A 25,231-nucleotide genomic window follows, 5' to 3' on the forward strand; every position below is an offset into this window, starting at 1 on the left:
TTTCTTTCTTCTGCTGAACACAAGAGAAGATATTTTGAAGAATCTAGTTGACTTCCGTAGCATTTTTTTTAATACTAAGTCAATGGGACTGTTTGGTTACCAACATTCTTCAGAATTTCTTCTTTTGTGTGTTCAGCAGAAGAAAGAAATTCATACAGGTTTGGAACAACTTAAGGGTGAGTAAATGATGACAGAATATTCATTTATGGGTGAACTGTCCCTTTAACGTTCACATAATCAAGAAAAAAACGTAGCCTAGCTATACAACATTTAAAGAGAACATTCAGAAATAACGTCCAAATAACTTAATGGCATTGATCTTTTTGTTAGCTGTAGTTTCCCCTGAAACACAACAAACAGCAAATAACGAGTTGATTTTTTTTTTCTTGTGCACAATGCTTTCACATTAGTTTGAGCAGAAGTCCTCAGAGAGCGACACACACCGCTTGACTCCGTAAATGAACTGCTGCCTTTGGCAACCAGCTCGAGTTCCCCGGTGAGACGCGAACGCACGAGCAGATGAGAGGAAGAGGAGGAGGGAGGGGGCGTTACGTGATGGGGATTCTGCGTTCGCAGGAAGAAACCCTGATCCCAGCGTGCTCTGCTGGGCTGGCAGGCTATATTTAGCTGGTGTTGCCATGTGCCCGGAATGTGAGACATACATTCTGCAGCATGCGCATGTGAGCGTGCAAACAGCCGGGGAGAGACAGATTATGTTCAATCCCTTGAAATTAAGATGAATAATGAATAGATTACATAAATGCTATCATCACATTCGCTTGGATTAAAGAGTATGCTAAGTGAATAATTGTAATTATAAACTTAAATCATTAACAATCTTGCCCAGAAAGTTGCATTTTTAATATAGGCTAGAAAAAAATACACCATCATACAGTTTGACCAAATACATAACACAATAAGTGTTAACATTAGCTTACATTAACATGAATTTGTGATTATGTGTCTCAATTTTTATGCGATCAGCAGCTCAGAATGACCCTTTTATGACACTCTGTCCTGTGTGCGCATGCAGGGTTCGGCTTGTGCAATTCAGTGCAGCCACTGTGTGAAAAGGGAATCGGGTTGCTGCAGTGGGACTTGTAATGGAGAGATGCGGTGATGCTGATTCTTTAGACACTCACAGGGTGGTTTGTGGGTGAGGGATTCTTTAGATTTGGGATAAACACCTGATTTAAATCTTTGCTCAGGGAACCGCAGGTCTTTTTGATCCAATCACTTGAGCCGGAAACACCAACTGACTAATGCTGCTGCAGAATTTGTAAAGATCGTTATAATAATTGAATCATTCAGGGTTGTTTAGGTGTTTTATAAAAAGAATCCGTCTGAACATTTGTCATTTTTTACAGATGTCTTTAATGAACTTGGAATCTGGAATCTTAATGGAATTCTGGAATGGAATCTGTCACTCATGACTTTTATTTTAAATCTCACAATCATGTATTTGTTTCAGGGACGAGTGAAACTAACTGGGACAAAGAACACAGCAAGATGCCATCTGGTGGCCTTTCAAACAGCAGCAGCAGTACCATGGTACAGTGATGGTATCAGTGGCAATACCATATTCATGTGCACACTAAAAACAACCCAAGGTGTGCTGAAAATGGACAAACCCAGCATTTGGGTTAAATGTTTGCCGAATGTGCTGGTAGTTTTATTCAACTTATTTACTCAACTATTGTTTAAGAATGAATATGGCTGGATTAAAATGAACCCAAAATCAGACACATAATTACTAGAGGCAATAATAATAATCAAAAGGACAACATTTATTAATAAGCAATTTAATAAATGATTATTGTTTAATTATTATTCAATACACTTGTTCATTTATTAAACATACACATTTTAATTTCCAACATATTTTGGGTTCATTTTAAGCAAGCAATACAGTCATTATTAAACAATAGTTGAGTTTAAAGATATTCTGACTCTGATTGAGAATATTCACATAATTACCGTTAAGGAAGTTCATTCTAGTAGACTAATTTACACACACTCACAAACTCCTGCGTCAAACAGAAAGTGGATTTGAGTTATGGTCAGTCACAGAAAGAGAGACATTTTGTATTGTTTTAATAGACCTGTTTTGACGCATATTGGTGTGGCCGCTGATTTAGCTTCTTTTGTCTAATTGTTACAGCTTACCCCGGTAGTGCAGTAGATTATAACAAATGTATTTGACATCAGCTCATAAGGGCTATGATATTCTTGCAGAAGTTTGAATTGGTGCCTTTTGTAGTAAACAAACTAAGGGTCATTGTTTGTAAGGTTTTTAAAAGTGTAAAAAACATAATGGAGATATAATTAAAGTTTTATTAAGTGTTAACAATGAGATTATGTGTTTTTTATAATCAATTAACACTGCTTTTTTCATTTTTTCTCAAGATGAATAAAATTTTCACCAAAAAAGTCATTCGGTTTAATCAAAATTTCGGTTTTACTGAATGACACTTTTGGTTATACCGAATGACGATATTTTCAAACAATGTTAACAGGCTGATATCTAGCTAGCTAGCAAAAGGACAATTAAACATTTTATTTAGTACAAGTTTTTTTTTAAATAATACTGTTTCGGGAGAAAACATGAATTTTTCAAATAGTTAAAGGAGAGTTAGTAACTTTGCTTCACGACCATGTGGTCCTTTGCAGGAGATGAATGATGTCACATCCTGTCACATAATATTGTCCACATGACTTGATCCAAAATGGTCCCTTTTATATTGGTTACTCCGAATGACATCAATGAAATTAATTTTTCCGGACATTCTTTCTCATAACAAAGCAACGACTTCTACACATAATTTTAATACCATTTTGCACTATGTTAATATATGATGTTATAAAATCATGCTAGAATAAAAAATATATACATTTATTACATTTTAAGATATTTTTATCACAAATGAAATGACTGTATTGGCCTTTGGACGGTTAAACCGAATGAGCTTTTGACACTTCAAAATCTTAAAAATTTCTTTATATGTGCAAAATATAATGTAAATATAAAACCTTTTTTTTTGGATTCAATAAAACAAATCTAGTTGTACTACCTTACATACTTTGGATGTCATATCTTTGTTTATTATTATTATTATTATTAAGGCAAAAAGACCGTCATGTCATTGACCCATAAATGTTTGAACACCATAGTTTAAAAATGTACAGATTCTGAATCAAAAAGTGTTAGAACCATACCCAGTCTCTATTTGAGGTTCACCTCGTCTTCCGGTGCCATAAATATTTATTAATGCCTTTTATTTTATAATTATGCCTTTAAGTTTTTTATTTAGGCCATTTTATTTTTGCTTCAGTGGCATCTATGAAAATGTATACTACTACTACATAATAAACAAATGTTCTATTCAGGATTTTTTTTTTTTTTTTGTCAAACATAAATTTATAACAAAGTGATAATGACTATGTTAATGAAAATACAGTTGAAACATTTCTTATGTAAATTTTATTGTAGAAAGGTTTTGCTATAGGCCTAAATATGATTGCCATTTGAAGTGCTCTATTGGAAAAACTCAAATCGGTCAAATCATGGTTTGCTTTAAATCTTCTGATATTAAATTGAAGATCTTTGAGATGTCTGAATGTGATATTTTGGTCACATCATGGATCATCAGAAGAATTCTACTGGACACACAGATTTAATATACAACTCTGGACTGTCAACTGTCTGTGTGCAGTGATTATTTCTATCATATGGAGGCGCTCAAGTTCTATTTTCTAATTCTATAGGACCAGAGCAGGTGACCTGATACATAAACCATACTGATTCTTATATATATATATATATATAAAATATAAAATTTTTTATAGTAAATTATTTTTAAAAATGAAACTTTCATTTATTCTAGATTCCCTACATGTAAAGTAAAACATTTCAAAATTTTTTTTTTTTTTTTTTTTTTTGAGAGTCCAAAATCCAGTATCTTCCAGTAATCCAGTATTTTTTTTATAAAAAAAGATGTCGCCGGTTCACCACTGTTCCTTCCTTGGAGCACTTTAACAGATACTGACCACTGCAGACCGGAACACCCCACAAGAGCTGCAGTTTTGGAGATGCTCTGACCCAGTCGTCTAGCCATCACAATTTGGCCCTTGTCAAACTCACTCAAATTCTTACGCTTGCCCATTTTTCCTGCTTCTAACACATCAACTTTGAGGACAAATTGTTCACTTGCTGCCTAATATATCCACCCACTAACAGGTGCAGTGATGAAGACATCATCAGTGATATTCACTTCACCTGTCAGTGTCATATATATATATATAATATACACACACACCCTACATTTTGAAATCTTGAAAATTTAGCTGGAGACGTCCCAAAATTAAAATGAAGCACTCTAGGTCTGAAGATCTGATCAACTCGACAACATGTAATGATTATTTCATAGGTTTATTTCATAACACACTCAAGAGCAAAACAAGTTTGAGTTTTAAAAAAAAATTACAATTAAAATAATTTAGAATACTTTAAAATAAATATTAAATATTATTACAAATTGTGGATATAGAAAAACATTAATACTAAGAAAAAAAAATTCAATGTGAATTTTCAATTTCCACATTAATATCGACACATAGTGCAAAAAACAAGATCTGCAGGAGTCTAACAGCTGCCTGTACATCAAATCTTGCAAGGTTTGGAACGATGAATAAATCCAGATTATAAACTGTACTTGGTACATACTCTCTGGAAATATTTAGGAAATCAAATTTGATTCTTAACTCCGGATCTGTTGTTTGTCCTCCAGCGCGAAGTTTGTCAATCGGTTACTTGACACCTGGCACATATCCACCAGCTTACTATCCTCATAATCCGTGCTAATAAACCATCCAGGATATTTAACGGATTCAAAAGTGTTATTAGCCACACCGGTCTCTCTCCTGAAGAACAGGAGGTTTTCATGTGGGTCACCAGCTTTAATGGTTTTGAGGTTTCCAGTGATCTCCTGAAATAATAAAAAGGGGATTAGATCCTTATTTTAGAATGTGGGAGAAAACAATTGGTAGAAGGTTGTAGAACTTGATTGTGGTGAACAAACCTCCAAGACCAGGTGAGGGGAAGAATCATTGGTACAAGCAAGATAGAGATTGCTATTGGAAATGCTCAGACACACAGGCTGGGATGCATTCGGTTTGACACTCGGGGATACATACGTGGACAGACTGAATCGAACTGAAAAAACAAAAAGTATAGGTTAAGAGAGAAACGTCAAAGGATATTTCTGAAGTCATGTGTTTAAATGTGAATGCACATGTTCTATATAGAACTTCTCAGAATGCAGTTCTTAGAACCTTTTAGGAGTTTCCATCATTTTATGGATTTAACTTATCTTTAATTTTAATTACATTTTTATTAATTTAGCAGCTCATAAACATACTTTATCACTAGAAATAAATTGTATTGACCCATTAAACATGAAAGTATTATGCACTCGCGAAGACTCCTCTCCTTATATAGAACCTTTTTAGCATAAATTGAGTCAAGAACCTCATTGAAACCATTCGAGATTTACCTTTGAAATCACTGTTTCCGCCTCTCAGCGTCACAGCCATCAAACGAGGAGATGTGCTGCTTTTCACCAGAGTCTTCTTCAACTGATCACAAATGTTGCACTGCAAGGTTATGCTGGATTTATCGTAAGACGATGTAGCCTCAACCGCTTCCATACGACGCTCTGTGGAAGTAACAAGACATTAGTGAACGTCAACAACAACAACAACAACAACAACAACAACAAGCAAATGCTTAAACTGTTTGGTTGTCAAATTCCTTTTTAGTTCAAGTTGATACTCAAGTCAAGTCACATATTTATTTCTAAAGTGCTTTATACAATATTACGCACATGACATGCAAGAAAAAAAAAGTTAATTGTGTGCACGATTTACTATTTAGTTCCCTCAATTTGATAAATCATGTGGACGATTTACCATTTTGGTCCCTTTAATTTGCTTAATTGCAAGAAAGATTTACTTTTTCGTTTAATCGCAATAAACAGACATGCAAACACTTTGGCTGAATCTATAGTAAGCGAAAAGCAGGATGTGACACAAGGAGTATGTTTGAATTTGAAGTACTGATAAAACAGTACCCGGATGACCTACTATTTCTGGTGAGAATTAGTCAGCAAAAAAAAATATTAAAAAATCCAATACAAAAAAAAATTGTAAAAACTGTTCATCATTTTTGTTGTTCATAGGAGTATGTGAATAATGGCGATGAAAAATAACCAGAATTCTTAGAGAATAATCAGAGTGAAGGTTTGCTCGTGTCACAAAAACATCTTACTCTGATAATTATTGGAAAAATCCCATTTTCGGTGCACATGCAAACATAGTCGATGATGCAAACTATTAGACAAATTCAAATTTTGCTCTAAAGCTGCTTGAAAGATAATAGTCATGATTCAGCTCGAGTCAGTTCCGTTTTGGTTCATTGGTTCAACAATTCTATAATTATCCTTTAGTTTGGTATTGCAATTTCATAACATTATTGTGGTTTTGCTGGACAAACTAGGTCATATGGTAACTGAACACAGTAGCTGGTTTGTTGTGGCCAACCAGCACTAATCATCTTGACCGAGGTGGTGTTCCAGATCCACCTGACAGTCGATGTACAATCAAACCACCAGAAGCTAGTTTTAGCTGCATAAAAGTTTGCTAGTGGTACCTTGGATCACATTCTCCATGATGATGTCGAGCACCTCTTCTTCACCAAACTCTGAAGACTTTGGTTTGACGTGCTTCATCCTCTTCAGAGCAATGAAGATGTTCACCACTTGCTTCATGCTAGAAGGATGCTTCGACATTACCAGTTTGATGCCTTCATGCACGTTGCATCGGCAGCTCTGGAGAAATTAATTTTAGAGTTATGTTTTAGATGATCTAATATGAATTAGACCACATCTATAAGCAAATTTAAAAGCAACCCACCATGGCTGGTTGATCCGAGCAGTCCATCTCATCAGAATCAGCACTGTCAGAGTAAAATGCACTGTCTGTCTCAGATGCACTGTTTAAGAAACAAGTCAAATATATAATCAGAAGAGTTTTAGGCAAACTATAATACAAACAATATAAGCACAAATAATATAAAACCGTTTGATCTGGTAATACTTACTCATCATAAGTCAAGGTTATCATTTCATGTAGGTCGCATGCCATCGTTCTAAGATAAAGCATAAAAATGTTTAATCACTGACAAAATGATTAAAAACAGGACTTAAAAGACGCCATTGCACGCCACATACCTGTCGATCAGTTGAGTTCCTTCTCTGGAATTAGTGAGCTGGTTTAATGGTTGCTTCTCTTCTGAGAGTCTTTGGTTTAATGTCTTAGTGACAGCTGAAGACTGCTTTTATATCCTCCTCCCAGAGCCGTTCCTCTTAGAGTGGGAATTTCCCAAATGAGGAAGTTAAGTTTTCCCCACATAACGGACCGGTCCTCAGGTGTGTTTTACAGAGGCAAATCGCTTTGGCTTTTGTTAAATGACTATCTAGACAGAAAACTATAAAACATAAATATTAATAATTTTCTCCTAAGAAAAAGAATTTCAGGAGGATGTTATGTCATGCTCAAGCTCACGTGCACTCATGATGACGTAATGATCATTATGTTGTCCGGAACTAATTTTTTTTTTCTTTTTCAAAAAAGAGAAACCCTTCTATTATGATCCTGTTTTCATCTAATTAAAAGTCAGTTTGATATTTTTTGTTTTTATTATAAAAGGAAAAAAGAATTCAAAGTCTTACATTTGATTTGCAACAAAATGTTTGTTTAAAAACAACCCAAGTTGGGTTGGAAATGGACAAACCCAGCGGTTGGGTTAAATGTTTGCCCAAAGTGCTGGGCAGTTTTATTTATCCCAACTATTGTTTAAAAATGACTATATGGCTGGCTTAAAATGAGCCCAAAATAGGTTGGAAATTAAAAATCAGAGACATGATTACTAGAGGCAACAATAATAATCAAAAGATTAACATTTATTAATAAGCACTTGAATAAATGTTTATTGTTTAATTATTATTCATCATAAATGTTCATTTCCCACATACTTTGAGTTAATTTTAAACAAGCAATACAGTAATTTTCAAACAATAGTTGAGTTAAATAAAACTACCCAGCAGGTTGGGCAAACATTTAACCCAACTGTTTGTCCATTTTCAACCCAACATTTTTTAGAGTGAAGAAGCATTTTTATGTGACAAGAAAAAAAATAAAAAAAATAATATATTTTGTAATAACTACTAAGTAGTTATTACAAAATATATTAAAATATATTAAAAGTATTATATCAAGATAACATGTCAGGAAAGTTACTTACATTTAATTTTATAGGGATAAAAGTTATCTTGTAAAAACAAACTCTGTGATGAATTTATGTGAATATTTTATGGACTTTCTGGACTACTAAAATCCAACTGAACATGTCCCTCATCCAGAAACTCAGTTCATGTTGTCACACTGTATGGTGTAAGTTGTAATGAAAATCTTTCATTTACAGCAAAAAAAATAGTCTGAAACATAAAACAACAGTTGAAACTGCAAAACTTTAAAATACAAACACAATAAATCTTTGTTTTGTTGAGCAACAAAAATTTGTGTTTTTGTCACTTTTGTGGTCATTTGTTTCCTCAGAGACTTTTGCAATATGCAAAAAGTTTTAGTTTGGGGGGGGTGTCACAAAAAATTATCCTAATTTGCAACAGTCTTGAACTACGCATTCGGAACTAACATGTGAAAACAAGTACTTATGAAACTGAAAACATTACAGTTTCTAAGATAGTAATAACGTGTGACAACTTGCCCCAGTCTCCTCTCTGAATATGTGGCTGCTATCAGAATGAGAAAACGCTTTTACACTCATCTTTGAGGTTTACCGGTACTTAGATATTTAGAAAAGTATTAGTTTTACCTATTGTAACGTGACAGGACTCAGGCAGAAATCCATTTGCGAGCTTTATTATAAGTAAGCGTGGTCGTACAGGCAGGGTCTAAGCAGGGGCAAACAGGAACAGCAAGGGCTAGGCAGAATCATGGTCGGGATACAGGCGAAGGTCAGGACAGGCAGATATCATTCACAGGTCAGGAAACAATGCAAAGTCCAAAGGCTGGCAGCAGAGGATCATAAAGTACAAGTAACAGGTTTTCAGACAGGCAGACAATAAACACAGGGAAACGCTCGGAATTGAACACAAGGGTGAATCAAGACTTCGCCAAGAGGTGGTGTATGAATGAGTCTTAAATAGTCCAGATAATGTGTGAAGCTGTATGTGGCAACAGGTGATTGGTGAGGAGTGTGCATGTGAGGATTATGGGAAGTGTAGTCCGGAACTGACAGGATTCGTGACACCTACAATGTTGTTTTGCAAAAGTTTGAGCTTTAGTCCTCCATCCAGTTAACTGTTTGTGCTGTGAAGGCCAGTAAATCTCTTTTAGTTTGTAACTAACTCTGAATTCAGTTGCACCATTTTGTTCTTAAGGCAGAATGTATATAGTAGGTCGTACCCTAAGCTTTCTGTAAAGTCGAATAATATGGCGTGTACCCTACACTACTTAGTTCAAGTACATGCGTGCATGATTTTGTGCAAATATAAGTTGTAATTTTATGTATATCTTGTATAAATATATAGTATGAATTACCCTATATAGGATGTGTCCCATTGAGTTAATTAACCTTCTAGCAAAGCGCTTCAGTTTACCGGTGTTCATTCAGCGCACGCAGCTCAAATAATACTGTTATCAAAATGAGATTATTTGAGAAAAAAAAAATCAAGATCCTTATTATTAATCAAACTATGTGTTGATGAAAATAATACTAGAACAATATAAGAGCTAGGTATTAAAAATAATGCATTCATTTTCTAAAAGAAATATTAAAGTTTTAATATTACTGTGTAGTAACGTAAAACATTTTAATGACTTAATCATTGCTGTTTGAGCTGCGCACGCTGAAGCTGAAGAGAATAAAAAAAAAACTGAAAGTTAATTAACTCAACGGAAAACATCCTATATAAAATAATCCAGATATTAATACAAAATAAAAATAATATTACAACTAGTATTTGCACAAAATCACGCACGGATGAACTTGAAGTAACGTCATTGAAACACCAAAACACAACAAATAAGCCCAAATAATTCACAACGTTATTTTACAAGTATATACGATTATAATATCATGTAGGCCTATAAGAAGAAGACAGTCCCAATCATATGTTGTCTTACTTTTAAAGTGCTCGATCATCAGCTCTGTGGGTTATTTACCTCAACGAAACAAATCCTTTATGAGAATAATCAGATATACTTAATAAAATTATTACAAGTTTTATCAGAACAAAATGACGCGAATGCACAAGTGAAGTTTGAACAGGTTATGTAATCAATGTTTAACTCAGTCGACGCGCTCTTACCACAACAACACGCTGAAACAACATCACAGAGAATTCACAACATTTTATTACAGTCGTGTTTTCGTTATAATGTTATGTAAATTACAGTCCCAGCAGTTATTAATGTTGTGTTGCGGTTTGGCTGCCAGTGATGTGGTCCCTTCTGACTGAAGCCAATAATTCTGCCGATCTAACTACTTTGGGATCAAATAAATGTGTAGTTCTGACGACTGTTGAAACGGCTAACAGCACCACATATCCCAGATATATTGTAAACTTGTTGTGAACCTTCTGAGAGCGTTTCTTTGGCCTTCCTCTGGTAGTTGTGGCTGCTGTCACCATAGGCTTTAACAGGGCGCGCAGCTGTGACCGGTCCCAAATATGGCGGCGATAGAATACAGTGACGTCACATGAAACCCATGTATACTTATGAACTTATTTTTATGTGAATAACACTCTGAAACTGTATTTGAAATGAGTGAATATCAATAAATACCATTACAGAGAAAAAAAAAAAAAAAACATTAAAAAAAAGATATTTATTTATGACACTGACCAATGCACACAGTGCGGTATTGCCAAAACCAGCCCAATTGCTATTCAAAACTGACCCAATCATGGCCAAAACTAGCCTAATAATGTTTTGGGGGGTCGATTCAACTCACAGATCAGAGTTTCCAGGTTTGTACAACAAAACCTGCCCAAAACTAGCCCAATCACATTTCTGGGGGGTCTCCCGGTTAAAATCGTGTTCCGGGAGGTAAAATTTGTGTTTGAAGTTGAGAAGTATGGGTTCAGTGGAGTCTTTTATCCACCTGTTTCCGCGGGGCGCTACTGTAAAAGAGAACGTGGGTACAACTTCCGGTGAGGCGGCGGAAATAGCATACCAATGGTATTTTGTGTTCTAATTAGCGAAGAGGCTAAGTGTTTTTTGGATCATTGTTTACTTGGTAAAGTTGCAAATCTTTATGAGAGATGTCGTTACGGTGCTCAGGGACAACATCTCAGTTTACTACATTAATATCACAATACAATAAACAGTTTTCGTGCCCTTAATTGCTCTTTACTTTACTACCTTTCACAAAAGTGCTGCTGCATGACTAGAGCATCCTGACCCTGCAATACATGAACAACCCGCTGTCTGTACTTCACCCGTCACTGATGCTAGCACAAAAGCCTTATGATGTTATTGACTCCTAATGTGTCGTGCGTGCCAGAGCCAGTCGCGTTTCCACAGTATGCGATGCTAAAAGGCTACACACGTTTATGGAAAATATCAGACTGCTTTAGGAATGAAGACAATTCTTATGTGATTATAATCGTGTAACGTTATTTATTTGGTTTAATGTTTTATCTGTCTCTTCCCTGTGCCTGTTGATTCCTGACAAATGCATATCTTTCACAGATTCATCTCATGAGCTCCCTCTTATGGGATCAGATTCCCGCCAATAGTATTGCGGTCACGGATCAAAAAATAATACCACATGTATAACACATGTAAAAATATATAGCACAAACTTAAAAAAAATAATGCAAAATGATCGGAATGGCAAAGAACATGGTCACGGATCAAAATATAATAAGCGTAAATCGAAAAATCAAAAGCACATTTAAAAAAATAACAAGCATGAATCAAAACTTTAAACACATTAAAAATGATATTGCACAAATCTTAAACTTGTGTTTATGCGTTCTTAAAAGTTGTTTTCCTTGCTTTTATTACTCTTTTCTTTCTGCTCTCTTTACATTTTCTGCTTATATTTTGCTCTTTTGTGCGCTTGTGCAGTTTTTCTCTTTGCTCTTCTTTCTACGTTCTGCTCTTGCTTTTCCAAATGTTGCAGTTCGAGTTTCATGTAAATTAGGCTGGGCTTAAGCGCCACCATTGGTCCACTAGTTCTAGATTGACAGCTCCTCCTCTAGCCAATCAATCGAAGGGAGGGAGATGACATCACTTCAATGCGACTCATGGCTACTGATGCTCACACTCATACAGGAGAAGATAACAGTTTAATCTGAAACTTTACACGGACTTTCAATCTGTAAAGTTATCTGAACTATGGACAAATAATTCCTCTTTTTGAGATACTCTTTTTATTGTGCAGTCTACTTATGATTGTTAATCTTTATGTTCATAATATATGGTATTTGGTGTTAAAATATTACTTGACTCATGGTGCTAATATGCTAAGGCTACTGTAGCTAATATATTTCTTAATTGTTGTTAATAGATCATAGGTAAATTAATTCTAAGACTGAATGTATCATCTCTGCATTGACTACGATAGTGTTACAGAGAAGATAGTTACAGAAACCAGGTGGATTTGATATGCAGTGATTTATTCACACATTTATTGTGTTTAATTACATAACTACATAATTGCACAATACTATAAGATTAATGTTTTAAATAAAAACAAAATTACAGATACAGATATGTAGGTGGCGGAGAGTTCATTCAAACTTCTCGTTCAAATCAGGAATTCATTAATGAAACACTGCTGTGTTGCTCAGAGACGAGCAAAGCTGTTCTGCTGTGACTTTGTTTGATACTCCTTTCATTAAAATAGTGCAAAAACACATTCAAAATTAACTTATATAATAGCTATATTGATTTATACAACAGCTCAATAAACATTTGCAATTGCTCTAATATTGGGGAAAACACTGATGTGAAGGCTGTTGCTTAACTTTATAATTTTATAATCTCAGTGTTAAAATGTGATCAAATTCATAAACCAACACCCGTGTCAATGACATACTGTACATGGAAGACAAAATCTATAAATCTGTTTACAGGAAAACAATACATGACAAAATATGCACAGTTTACTATTACGAGCAACATACAATGATCTAAACCAGTGGTTCCCAAACTTTTCAGAGTGGAGTACCCCCTGAGACACTTACCATCCTTCTGCGTACCCCCTCTCTTCCACTTAGATTGTAAATTTTCCATTAAGGGACAATATTTGCCCCCTAAATTGACTTTCTAGTGCAGTTTTTGATCTTTATGAATACCTTTACAACAATAATAATGTTTTAAATTAAAAAAATGTTCAATAGAGAAATATGCAATGCTAAAAATGTGAAAAGTGATTATTTTAAATACTAAAACCGCCAGTAGATGGCGGTAAGTCACTGTCTTAATGCCTGAGTCATCGAGTCATTCATTCAAAGAAGCAAGTGGCTGTATTTATGAATGAATCATGACTTTCACGAACAATTCATTCAAAGTTGCAGATTCGTTCTCGAAGCACTGCTGTGTTGTAATCCTGCTGTTGTTTTCGTTGCAAAACAGAGCAAATACTGACAATACTGTGAAGAATAACACTTAATATTACCCCTTTGTTTGTTGAACTGTTGTGTGGATATTTGGATTTGCATTCTTGCTCATATAATATTATCAACATTAAAAACAAGAACTCACAAAAGGTAGGCTATGTTTTGTATCAAGAGTTTGAATCTTAAATTGATATTTAAGCCCGAGAGACAACAAGCAAGCATATTATTATTAATATTATTGTATGAATACTAAAAATATCTAACAGTAACATAACAGGTATAGACGAGCCAGGCACACATAAGAGTGATGTTGTGAGGCTGCTGCATGGTGGACGCTGCGTTTCACGGTGCCAAGTCCAGTTGTAGGTGCATTAAAGATTAATATAACAATGATAGATCGTCAGACAGGCACAACTGTGACAGGTTGTCGTTAGGATGGTAAATTTAACAATAAAAGATTGTCCAGGTAGAAGTAGCCTATATACCGGTGACAGGTCGAGTTGCAGGTACATATGTATGAAGGTACATATGTACATATGTTATTGTCACGATCACCGTCTGTTTCTGTCAGTTCCTGGACTACATTACCCACAATCCTCCCTGCCAGTCACATGTTCACTCCACACCAATCACCTGTCGCCACATACAGCCATGCACACACTCCTCACTAATCACCACACCCAGCTGCAGTACATTAACAGGACTATAAAGGACTCACACCACCAGTTTGCGAAGTCTTGATTCCTTGTGACAATTCTGAGCGTTTCCTTGTTTTCTGTCTGCCTGTGATTGATCTTGCCTGTTCCTGTTTTTGACCCGTTGCTGCCTGTCCTGACCCTTGCCTGGTATACTGTTCTGTGAATGATATCTGCCTGTCCTGACCATTGCCTGCACCCTGATTACGATTCTGCCTGTCCCTTGCTGTTCTCGTCTGCTCCTGATTGACCCTGCCTGTACGACATTCTTAATAAAGCTTGCATTTGGATCTTACCATGACTCCCGCTTCGTTACAGAAGACTTCGCCGCCACCAAGATCCAGCAGCTTTCCCGGAGGATCTCATTACGGTGTGGACATTAATCTATTGCTATTGTGGAGTTCGCAAGGCACGCGATCGTTGGAGGAATATGTGCAGGAGTATCTAAACATTGCTTACCTCTCTGATCTTCCGGACTGTGCACTGATTGACTTTTTTTGTGATGGCGTCAACCAACCTCTCCAGAATAAATTAAGTCGAGAGGGACCACGTTCATCACTTAGCAGCTTTATGGACTATGCATTGTTGACTGTTGGCTCTCCATTTACTGTGGGTGCCGCGGAGGAATGCGACACCATGGTGAGTCCTGTAATGGCCGCCGCGCCAGGTAACACGCACAAGATGGCGGCTACCATCACAACAGCAACAGTTCACGTCTCCGCTGATCGCCCAGAGTCACGTCACGTCTCCGCTGATCGCCCAGAGGCACGTCACGTCTCCGCTGATCGCCCAGAGGCACGTCACGTCTCCGCTGATCGCCCAGAGCAACGTCACGCCTTCGCTGATCGCCCAGAGCAACGTCACGCCTTCGCTGATCGCCCAGAGCAACGTCACGCCTTCGCTGATCGCCCAGAGCAACGTCACGCCTTCGCTGATCGCCCAGAGCAACGTCACGCCTTCGCTGATCGCCCAGAGCAACGTCACGCCTTCGCTGATCGCCCAGAGCAACGTCACGCCTTCGCTGATCGCCCAGAGCAACGTCACGCCTTCGCTGATCGCCCAGAGCAACGTCACGTTGCCGCTGATCGCCCAGAGCAATGTCACGTCTGTAGATCAGTCCGGGAGCGGAGAGGGTTGCGTTCCAGTGTGGCTGATCCTCCACTGACTACGGTCCGAGCAGCTTGCATCCCCAAGTCCTCGCCGGACGCTTCGCTCTCAAGCCAGCCGGACGCTTCGCTCTCAAGCCAGCCGGACGCTTCGCTCTCAAGCCAGCCGGACGCTTCGCTCTCAAGCCAGCCGGACGCTTCGCTCTCAAGTCAGCCGGACGCTTCGCTCTCAAGTCAGCCGGACGCTTCGCTCTCAAGTCAGCCGGACGCTTCGCTCTCAAGTCAGCCGGACGCTGCGCTCTCAAGTCAGCCGGACGCTGCGCTCTCAAGTCAGCCGGACGCTGCGCTCTCAAGTCAGCCGGACGCTTCGCTCTCAAGTCAGCCGGACGCTGCGCTCTCAAGTCAGCCGGACGCTGCGCTCTCAAGTCAGCCGGACGCTGCGCTCTCAAGTCAGCCGGACGCTTCGCTCTCAAGTGCGCCTGTTTCAACGCTCTCAAGTGCGCCTGTTTCAACGCTCTCAAGTGCGCCTGTTTCAACGCTCTCAAGTGCGCCTGTTTCAACGCTCTCAAGTGCGCCTGTTTCAACGCTCTCAAGTGCGCCTGTTTCAACGCTCTCAAATTTGTTGGTTGATATGGACTCCAGTGCCCTGGACGCGATGGACAAGATGGCCGCCCCTGCAGTGTCAGTGAACAAAGGGGCCGTTCCTGCCGTTGAGTCCGCTCCAGCCAGTGAATCCACTCCAGAGTCCACTCCAGTTCTGCATGCTCTCCCTATCGGTCCGGTGATGGCCAAGAGGGCTGTACTCACGTTTTATGTTTTGTCGTTCTTGCGAGCCTGGAGGATGCACTCAGAGCAGCCCGAGCCCGCTGCCGTCCCGGAGCAGCCCGAGCCCGCTGCCGTCCCGGAGCAGCCCGAGCCCGCTGCCGTCCCGGAGCAGCCCGAGCCCGCTGCCGTCCCGGAGCAGCCCGAGCCCGCTGCCGTCCCGGAGCAGCCCGAGCCCGCTGCCGTCCCGGAGCAGCCCGAGCCCGCTGCCGTCACCGAACTGCCCGCTCTGCCTGATACAACCATGGAGGCCGTCACCGAACTGCCCGCTCTGCCTGATACGGCCACAGAGCAGCCTTGGTCGGCCTTGCCACCACCGCCTGGACCATTTGCTCTACCACTGCCGCTCAGGCCATATGCCCTGCTGGCGCCACCCGAGCTCCTTACCCATGAACCCGCCAATGCCTCCCTTGATTTCCCCAAGAACTTTTTGGGGGGGGGCAGTATACCTAGGGGTGGGGAGCTGGTGGGTGGGGACCCTGCCCAGCCACTGCTGTCAGGGCCATTTATGGACTCATTGCTGCGGTTGCCCAAGCCACCTGACCTGCCGTGGTTGCCCAAGCCACCTGACCTGCCGTGGTTGCCCAAGCCACCTGACCTGCCGTGGTTGCCCGAGCCACCTGACCTGCCGTGGTTGCCCGAGCCACCTGACCTGCCGTGGTTGCCCGAGCCACCTGACCTGCCGTGGTTGCCCGAGCCACCTGACCTGCCGTGGTTGCCCGAGCCACCTGACCTGACGTGGCCGCCCGAGCCACCCGACCTACCGTGGCTGCCCAAGCCATCTGACCCGCCATGGCTTCCTGACCCGCCGTGGCCGCCCGAGGCTCCTGACCCGCCGTGGCCTCCCGAGGCTCCTGACCCGCCGTGGCCTCCCGAGGCTCCTGACCCGCCGTGGCCTCCCGAGGCCCCTGACCCGCCGTGGCCTCCCGAGGCCCCTGACCCGCCGTGGCCTCCCGAGGCCCCTGGCCCGCCGTGGCTGCTTGAGTTCCTGGACCTGCCCTGGAGACCACCATACCCGCCTGCACATCCAGTATCTCCTGCCTGTAGGTCTCCAGGGCACCCACCCCCCCTCCCCAGTTGTGCCATCTACGGCACGAGGACGCGCCTTCCGGGAGGGGGACATTATGTCACGATCACCGTCTGTTTCTGTCAGTTCCTGGACTACATTACCCACAATCCTCCCTGCCAGTCACATGTTCACTCCACACCAATCACCTGTCGCCACATACAGCCATGCACACACTCCTCACTAATCACCACACCCAGCTGCAGTACATTAACAGGACTATAAAGGACTCACACCACCAGTTTGCGAAGTCTTGATTCCTTGTGACAATTCTGAGCGTTTCCTTGTTTTCTGTCTGCCTGTGATTGATCTTGCCTGTTCCTGTTTTTGACCCGTTGCTGCCTGTCCTGACCCTTGCCTGGTATACTGTTCTGTGAATGATATCTGCCTGTCCTGACCATTGCCTGCACCCTGATTACGATTCTGCCTGTCCCTTGCTGTTCTCGTCTGCTCCTGATTGACCCTGCCTGTACGACATTCTTAATAAAGCTTGCATTTGGATCTTACCATGACTCCCGCTTCGTTACAGTTATAATGTATATATATGCATTATAACAGTGTCCTGCAACAGAAAGAGTTTACCACAGCTCGGAAATTGCCAGCTGTGATGGTTATCTTCTCCTGTATGAGTGTGAGCATCAGTAGCCATGAGTCGCATTGAAGTGATGTCATCTCCCTCCCTTCGATTGATTGGCTAGAGGAGGAGCTGTCAATCTAGAACTAGTGGACCAATGGTGGCGCTTAAGCCCAGCCTAATTTACATGAAACTCGAACTGCAACATTTGGAAAAGCAAGAGCAGAACGTAGAAAGAAGAGCAAAGAGAAAAACTGCACAAGCGCACAAAAGAGCAAAATATAAGCAGAAAATGTAAAGAGAGCAGAAAGAAAAGAGTAATAAAAGCAAGGAAAACAACTTTTAAGAACGCATAAACACAAGTTTAAGATTTGTGCAATATCATTTTTAATGTGTTTAAAGTTTTGATTCATGCTTGTTATTTTTTTAAATGTGCTTTTGATTTTTCGATTTACGATTATTATATTTTGATCCGTGACCATGTTCTTTGCCATTCCGATCATTTTGCATTATTTTTTTTAAGTTTGTGCTATATATTTTTACATGTGTTTTTAATTTTGTGATTCACGTTTATTATTTTTTGATCCGTGACTGCAATACAATTGGCGGGAATCTGACCCCATACCCTCTGTTGCTCTGGCTGAAAGGATCAGGATAGATAGACGGAGAGATCGCGCAAACATCTTCGGATAGCAATCAGCATAATTTAGAGGAAAATAAATTTAGAAAGTCTCAGAAAAGTGACGTAAACATAGGGTATGTTATCAATATATTTCTAAATGTGTAAGCCTTTGGATTTAAAAGCTTTAGTGGAGTTGTTTTTTGCATTCTTGTGATCGCAAATAAATGGAAGCATGCGTAACTAAATAGGTCTGTGTTTTCTTTTTATGTCAGTATAAATATCAGTTAGATTTAGCATGATTGATGTGCACTCCTGACAAAAATTAATACATTACTATTACTGTAACATTTTTTATTGTAAAACATTGTTCAAATATTGATGCCGGAATCTTAAATCTTTAAGTAAAAAACAAACGTTGGCAAGTTTGGATCGTTAAATCTTGAATCACTGTCAACTGTTGAATGAATGAGTTAATTAAAAGCTTGTGGATAAGCTTTTAATTAACTATTTGATTTGCCTGTTTGTGCTGATGATATTGTACAGTATTTTTATTTGTTATTTTTATTGTAAAGCACTTTGTGACTCCTCCTTGTCTGTGATAAGTGCTATATAAATAAACTTTACTTACTTATTTACTTTTATTGTCCTCATTCACTGGGGTCCAAAGCTTTTGCATGTTTCTACAAATTATATAATCTGCATAAGAGTGTAAGTGAAAAGTTGAACTGAAACATTTACAATCTGACTTTTAGTACAAATGAGTTCACAAGATTAATGCCACACATTTCTGACTAAAGGTATTAATCATTTTCTGTGTTCCAATGCGCGTTCTTTCTTTTTCTTCCACTTCGCTCCATTTAGCGTAGTGTTGGGTAAGTGACTAAGTAATTAAGTTATTAATTACTAGCTACAAATGATATCTTCAACAGTCTAATTAGATTACTGTACTAATTATTCTCTCTAAAACATTACTTGCATTACTTATTACTAATTACTTTCTAAATCCCATGTCAAGCTTGACCAGTTGAACAATACTAAGACAGATATAAAACGACTATTATAATTATTTCAAATAAATAATATAGTTATTTAAACAAAAACAAAGTATTTAAACATAGTTTACATTAAAAACATACATACTATCATTAGAGGTTAATTTTGATGTTAAATCCAATATTGGATAGTATTTAAGGTAATTACATCAGACGTAACTGTATTTAAATTACATAAAAATAAAAGTAATCCCTTACTTTACTTTTTCAAGTGAAAAGTAATTAAAGTACATTATTTAGTAATGCATTACACCTAAAACTGGTCTACTGCACATTTGACCATGAGGGCGGATGGACGCGTTCAGCGCACATGCATTTTCGATGCTTGCGCATGCGCTGTGGTCCGCACGAATACAAAAATCAGACTGACAGAACAGGGACAGTGTGCTGATAATGAACAATACGTAGACAGAATGCATTTTAAGATGATCCTTTTATTTAAAGACATAAAAATACAAAACACATTTTTTGTGCTCCTAAATAACTGCACACAGATGAAACAATGGCAAAGAAATATTAGCGTTAGCGCTTAAAGCCGGCATTAACCGGATGGTGCAGGTTCTTTTTTTTGAGTGTGATGTATATCCAGGTGAAATGGCTTCCTGAACAAGAAAAATGTAGGGTGGTCCATGGGGAATTGATTGGATGGTTGTGGTTTTCTATTGGTCGATCTCATGGGAGTGACAGGATGCCCCGCCCTTGTGCCAGTAAACGTCATCAGAGAAGAGAAGAGATGTCACTGCAAGAGGGAGGGGAAGATATTTTGATTAAAGATTATGAGGGCACATGAATTAAAAAAAAAGTTTACATGGATGAATCATAGGATGAATCATTAACATGTAGGCCCAACCCCCAGATTTCTTATCGATTTATTCTCACGTTGATTTGTTACACTGACGCATGCTGCGCGGTAAAATGCAACAGCTGTTTTTATGAGTGTTTCAAAATTATTTTCTAAATGTCTAAACTGTTATAGATGATTTTATTATTATTAATTTAATGAATTCATCATGTAAAAAAGAAAAAAAAGAAAAAAGAAATTAATGAATGAATGAAATACATTTTAACAGTTACTGGTGGCCCCTATAGAGGACCCCTCATTTTTAGATGGTCCCCCAAACATAAAATTCTGGCTACGCTACTGGTAAATACTGCAATATTCCATGACAAATTCTCAATTGTGATTTCATGCTGACTTTAGGCCTACTAGTAAGATCTCTACAATAGACTTTAACAATAAAGACACGTGATTTTCATTGAGGTCAGAATACAGAAAAAGTTCTAGATTAATTAATGACCTATTCTCCAGTGACAGAATATCCACAATTGGGTTATTAGGAAAATATGTTATTCAAAAAGTGAGATTTTTTTTTTTATTTTTTTTTTTTACAGGCAATCCCCATTTACTTACACTGGAGTGTCCACAGCAGAGTTTCTGTGCTTATGCAACTTCCTCAATCCAAAGGTTCTGTAACAGTGCTTATAGACCAATAAAACAATGAAATGAACTGCATTTACTTTACACTGAGGACAACACTCATCTGCTCATAAAAGGTGTGTTAGTATGAGATAATGACTTAATGTGCATTAATTTGCTAATCAGAGAGCAGTGACACAATAAATCAGAATTTGTAGGAGGAAAATCACAGGAAATTGTGAAAGAAACAACAGACAAACACCAGTCCCCGCCTGTTTTACCCAGTCTATCCAGTTTGCATTGGACTTGTGTGGACTTCCATGACTCAATCTATGCGTGCCGTTGAAGTATAAGCGGAAGCATAACCTGTGTTGCATCATTAGATATAGGCTAATACAGCATTCAACCAGTTACATGCTTCTAAATTGGTGTGTGAAGAAAGAAAGAGGGATAAAATAACATTGTTAGAATAAGCTATAATATTTCATATAAATGTTACTGTTGAAATGCTGCTATTCAAAAGTTTGGAGTCAGGAAGATTTTTAATACAAATTTTTTTTTTTTAAAGAAATGAAAACTTTTGTTGAGCAAGGATGCCTTCAATTAAACAAAAGTGACAGTAAAGATATTTATGATGTTACAAAAGATTTCTGTTTTTTAATAAACTTTCTATTCATCAATGAATCCTTGAATCATGGTTACCACAACAATATTAAGCAGCACAACTGTTTTCAACATTGATAATAATCAGAAATGTTTCTCAAATCATCATTTTAGAATGATTTCTGAGAATCATGTGACACTGAAGACTGGAGGATAATGCAGCTTTGATCACAGGAATAAATTACATTTTAATAAATATTTTCAGTTGTAATAATATTTCACATTACAGTTTTTACTGTATTTTTGATCAAATAAATGCAGCAGTAGTCAACTTTTGAACAGTATAGGCTATATTCATACACATGCACTGCACTTTATCTCAGAATAGGAGAACGACCATATATGTACTTCCAGTCTTCTGTCATTCGTGTGCTGGCAAAAGGAAGTGGCATTGGTCATAAGGTTGTAAAAAAACAAAACAAACAAACAAACAACAACAACAACAACAACAAAAAAACAGCCACACCACAATCATAGATAAATAATGAATAATAACGCATGATGCTTACAGATTAAATAATAATTCATAAAAAAGCATTAAATGTTTTCACACAATTATTATTTATTATTTTAAATATTTTGATGCTTTGACTTACTGTAACAATACTGTAACAAATCATGCTTAATGTTACAGATGTACAGTAACTCATCTCGACAATGTCAGAAACAGAAGCACCACAACCACAAATGAGCAACATATGTAGTGGGTTTTTAAGCAAGTTCTTTGGAAATGTAACTTACTTGAATTACGTTTAAATTCTAGTTCTCATAAACATCACAAGACATAAGCAGTTATTTTTCTAACAAATAAATTACACAAGTACACTGAATTGAAAGCACCGTGCACAATAACAGTGACCGCAGTAAGCATTTGGACAATTAAATAACACTTTAAAATGTCTGAAAATCATTGCATTAGATCAGTTGTGTGCAGGGCCGCATTAACTTTACCTCTTGAGGGGCCCTTCATCCACCAGAACTATTACCTACATTCACTCAATCTTCTTAATCACAAAGTGAAAGTTATCAGCCTTTTATTTTGCATGAATAAATGCCATTACCAAAACATCCGAATCTATAGGTCTGTTATAAAATATAAATATCACTGCATGAACTACATATTGGCACATAGTCTTAACTATTTGTACAGGCTACTCATTTCGAAAGGCTGCATCCTCCGGAGGTCGCATTTGAAGGCTGTATACGTCATTGAGGCCGAGAAATTTAAGAAAAACAACCGTTGGATTGCAAAGTAAGAAAGGAAACACAGCATTTTGCACCTGACGGGGAATCACCATCAATTTTATATTATGGTTACTTTTCTTAAATAAGACATCCTTATGTGATGATGTTTGATTGTTGTCATTTAAGAAAGCCACTAGATGGCACTGTGTTAAGTTATGTGTGGAGTACCACATAAAGAAAGAAACCTTACACATGTTAAAAGGAAAGAAATAAAAGACAGACATGTTGTGACTGCACGGAAGACTCTTTATTACACTGCCAAACAAAACATTGTACCAGGAGTCAAATCAAGAAAAGAACAGCCTTTTGTGAAAGCAACATAATGGATACCTTGGATGGAACATAATTTGAAGCTCACGGGAAATATTGACAGCAACTGGCGCAGTTTCAAGCATGACAGCCATCGGGATGGACACAAAGCCAGAAGCACATTAGGTTGCTTTACTACTTACGATTTCTGGTCCACAGGCTATTGAAGTGTATAATACATTTGTCTTTGATGAGAATGAAGACAAAAACAAGCTTGATGATGTGTTAGCCCAATTTACTGCTCACTGTTCACCCAGAAAGAACGAAACTTATGAAAGAAATGTATTTCGTTCACGTGTGCAGCAACAGCAAGAAACGTTTGATAACTTCCTGACTGACCTCAGACACAAAGAAAAGACATGAAATTTTGACCAGCTAAATGAATCAATGATAAGAGATCAAATTGTCTTTGGCATCAGTGATGCAAAGGTCAGACAACATTTGTTGAGAGAAACAGAGCTCACTTTGCAAGAGGCAATTAAAATTTGACAAGCCAGCGAACTTGTTCAACTTCATGTGAAAACGTTTGGAGAGATGATGCCAAAGACTGCGTCTTCAAATGCAGGTGCCACAATCGGTGCAGTTAGCCTATCTTTCAAAGGAAAGCGACGCATGTCCAGAGCTGTAAAACAGAAGGATGGAGCTTATAGTTGCAAACGATGTGGTACCGAACATCTGCTTGTGTCCAGCTTTCGGAAACAAGTAAAAATCATTTCGCAAAACAGTGTTTTTCTAAAGGAAAAGCGAGACAAAAAGAGTGATCTGTCAAGATGATAGAAGAAACTGACCTGGTGCGTTTCCCAAAAGCATCGTTAGCCAACTAACTTCGCAAGTTCCGTCGTTACTTAGTTCAACGATTTGGTGCTTCCCGAAACCATCGTTCAAACGAACATTCGCAAACTGCATCGCAAACTTGTGTGGTTGGAACGACAGCTCTCGAGCTTTCTTGTTTTTATGACATGTGGACTTAATAAATCATCTTGAGCAAAATAAGCAAGCTGACATTAAGTACAATGTATATCTTTCATTTCGAATATATACAAATGTCATATATATTTTAGTTTGTCAAGAGATTTAAAGCACCCTGCTAGTTGACAAAGCATGTGAGAGCTTGATTCTTGTCAAAAGGGTGTACCACATCAACCATGACAACTCAGTGGATGACATAATGCTGAGTTTTGCAGATGTTTTCAAAAGGATTTGGTGTCTTACCTTATGTTTACAAGATCCAGCTGAAAGAAATCACACAACCTGTGGTGCATTCTGCACAACGAGTTCCAGCACCTCTCAAGGATCGTCTAAAGAAAGAATTAGGCAGGATGACCACATTAGGAGTAATCAAAAGAGTTGAAGAGCCAACAGACTGGGTGAACTCCATGGTGTGTGTGAAGATTTAAGAGTGTGCATGGATCCAAAAGATCTGAACGACAACATAAAGCGTGAGCACTATCAAATACCAAAGCGCGAAGAAATAATGAATGAAATGTCAGGTGCTAAATATTTCACAAAGCTTGATGCCTCTGGCAAATACGTCTGGACGAGGACAGCTCAAAGTACCTCCAACACTTCATTTGGTAGATATCGGTCTTTGTCAGGTGACGTCACACTCGTGAAAACCGAAGTGCATTATGGGTGTCGCCGCCATTTGTGAGGTATCCAAACAATCTCTGTATCAGTGTAGAGTTGTTTCTTCTTTGGCTTCTTTTCATTGTAAAAATGGCACACTTTTGTTGTGTGAAAAGCTACAATAATATGTCCCACGATAGAAAAATGTCAAAAACTTTACTACGAGATTAGATTTAGTCGGTTTCCTACTTGAAAAAAGGCTGTACGGAGAGTATGTAGAGGCAGTAACAGAGGCGCCGGATCGCATGGGTTGCCGCGGTGAGACGCAAAACATCACTTTCGTCAATATATCTCCATTCACGTATGCTTGCTCATTTTCACAATG

At 38.5% G+C, this 25,231-nt stretch overlaps 1 protein-coding gene and 1 long non-coding RNA gene across 2 annotated transcripts; both read right to left on the bottom strand.

Moving 5' to 3' along the window:
* Positions 1–4,444: 4,444 nt before the first annotated feature.
* LOC137029421 (interleukin-1 beta-like) lies at positions 4,445–7,353 on the bottom strand. Its single transcript, XM_067399020.1, has 7 exons — positions 7,287–7,353; positions 7,157–7,204; positions 6,970–7,048; positions 6,707–6,884; positions 5,553–5,714; positions 5,079–5,212; positions 4,445–4,985 (listed from the first exon to the last, which is right to left on the bottom strand). Exons 2-7 carry the CDS (start codon positions 7,198–7,200, stop codon positions 4,758–4,760), a joined length of 825 nt encoding a protein of 274 aa, XP_067255121.1. The 5' UTR covers positions 7,201–7,204; positions 7,287–7,353; the 3' UTR covers positions 4,445–4,757.
* A 12,853-nt stretch (positions 7,354–20,206) lies between these two features.
* LOC137028540 (uncharacterized) lies at positions 20,207–24,704 on the bottom strand. Its single transcript, XR_010896171.1, has 3 exons — positions 24,493–24,704; positions 21,058–21,125; positions 20,207–20,385 (listed from the first exon to the last, which is right to left on the bottom strand). It is a non-coding gene; the product is annotated as an uncharacterized lncRNA (long non-coding RNA).
* Between the last annotated feature and the right edge of the window lie 527 nt (positions 24,705–25,231).

This window comes from Chanodichthys erythropterus, chromosome 10 (assembly GCF_024489055.1).
Source record: "Chanodichthys erythropterus isolate Z2021 chromosome 10, ASM2448905v1, whole genome shotgun sequence".
NCBI lineage: Eukaryota > Metazoa > Chordata > Actinopteri > Cypriniformes > Xenocyprididae > Chanodichthys > Chanodichthys erythropterus.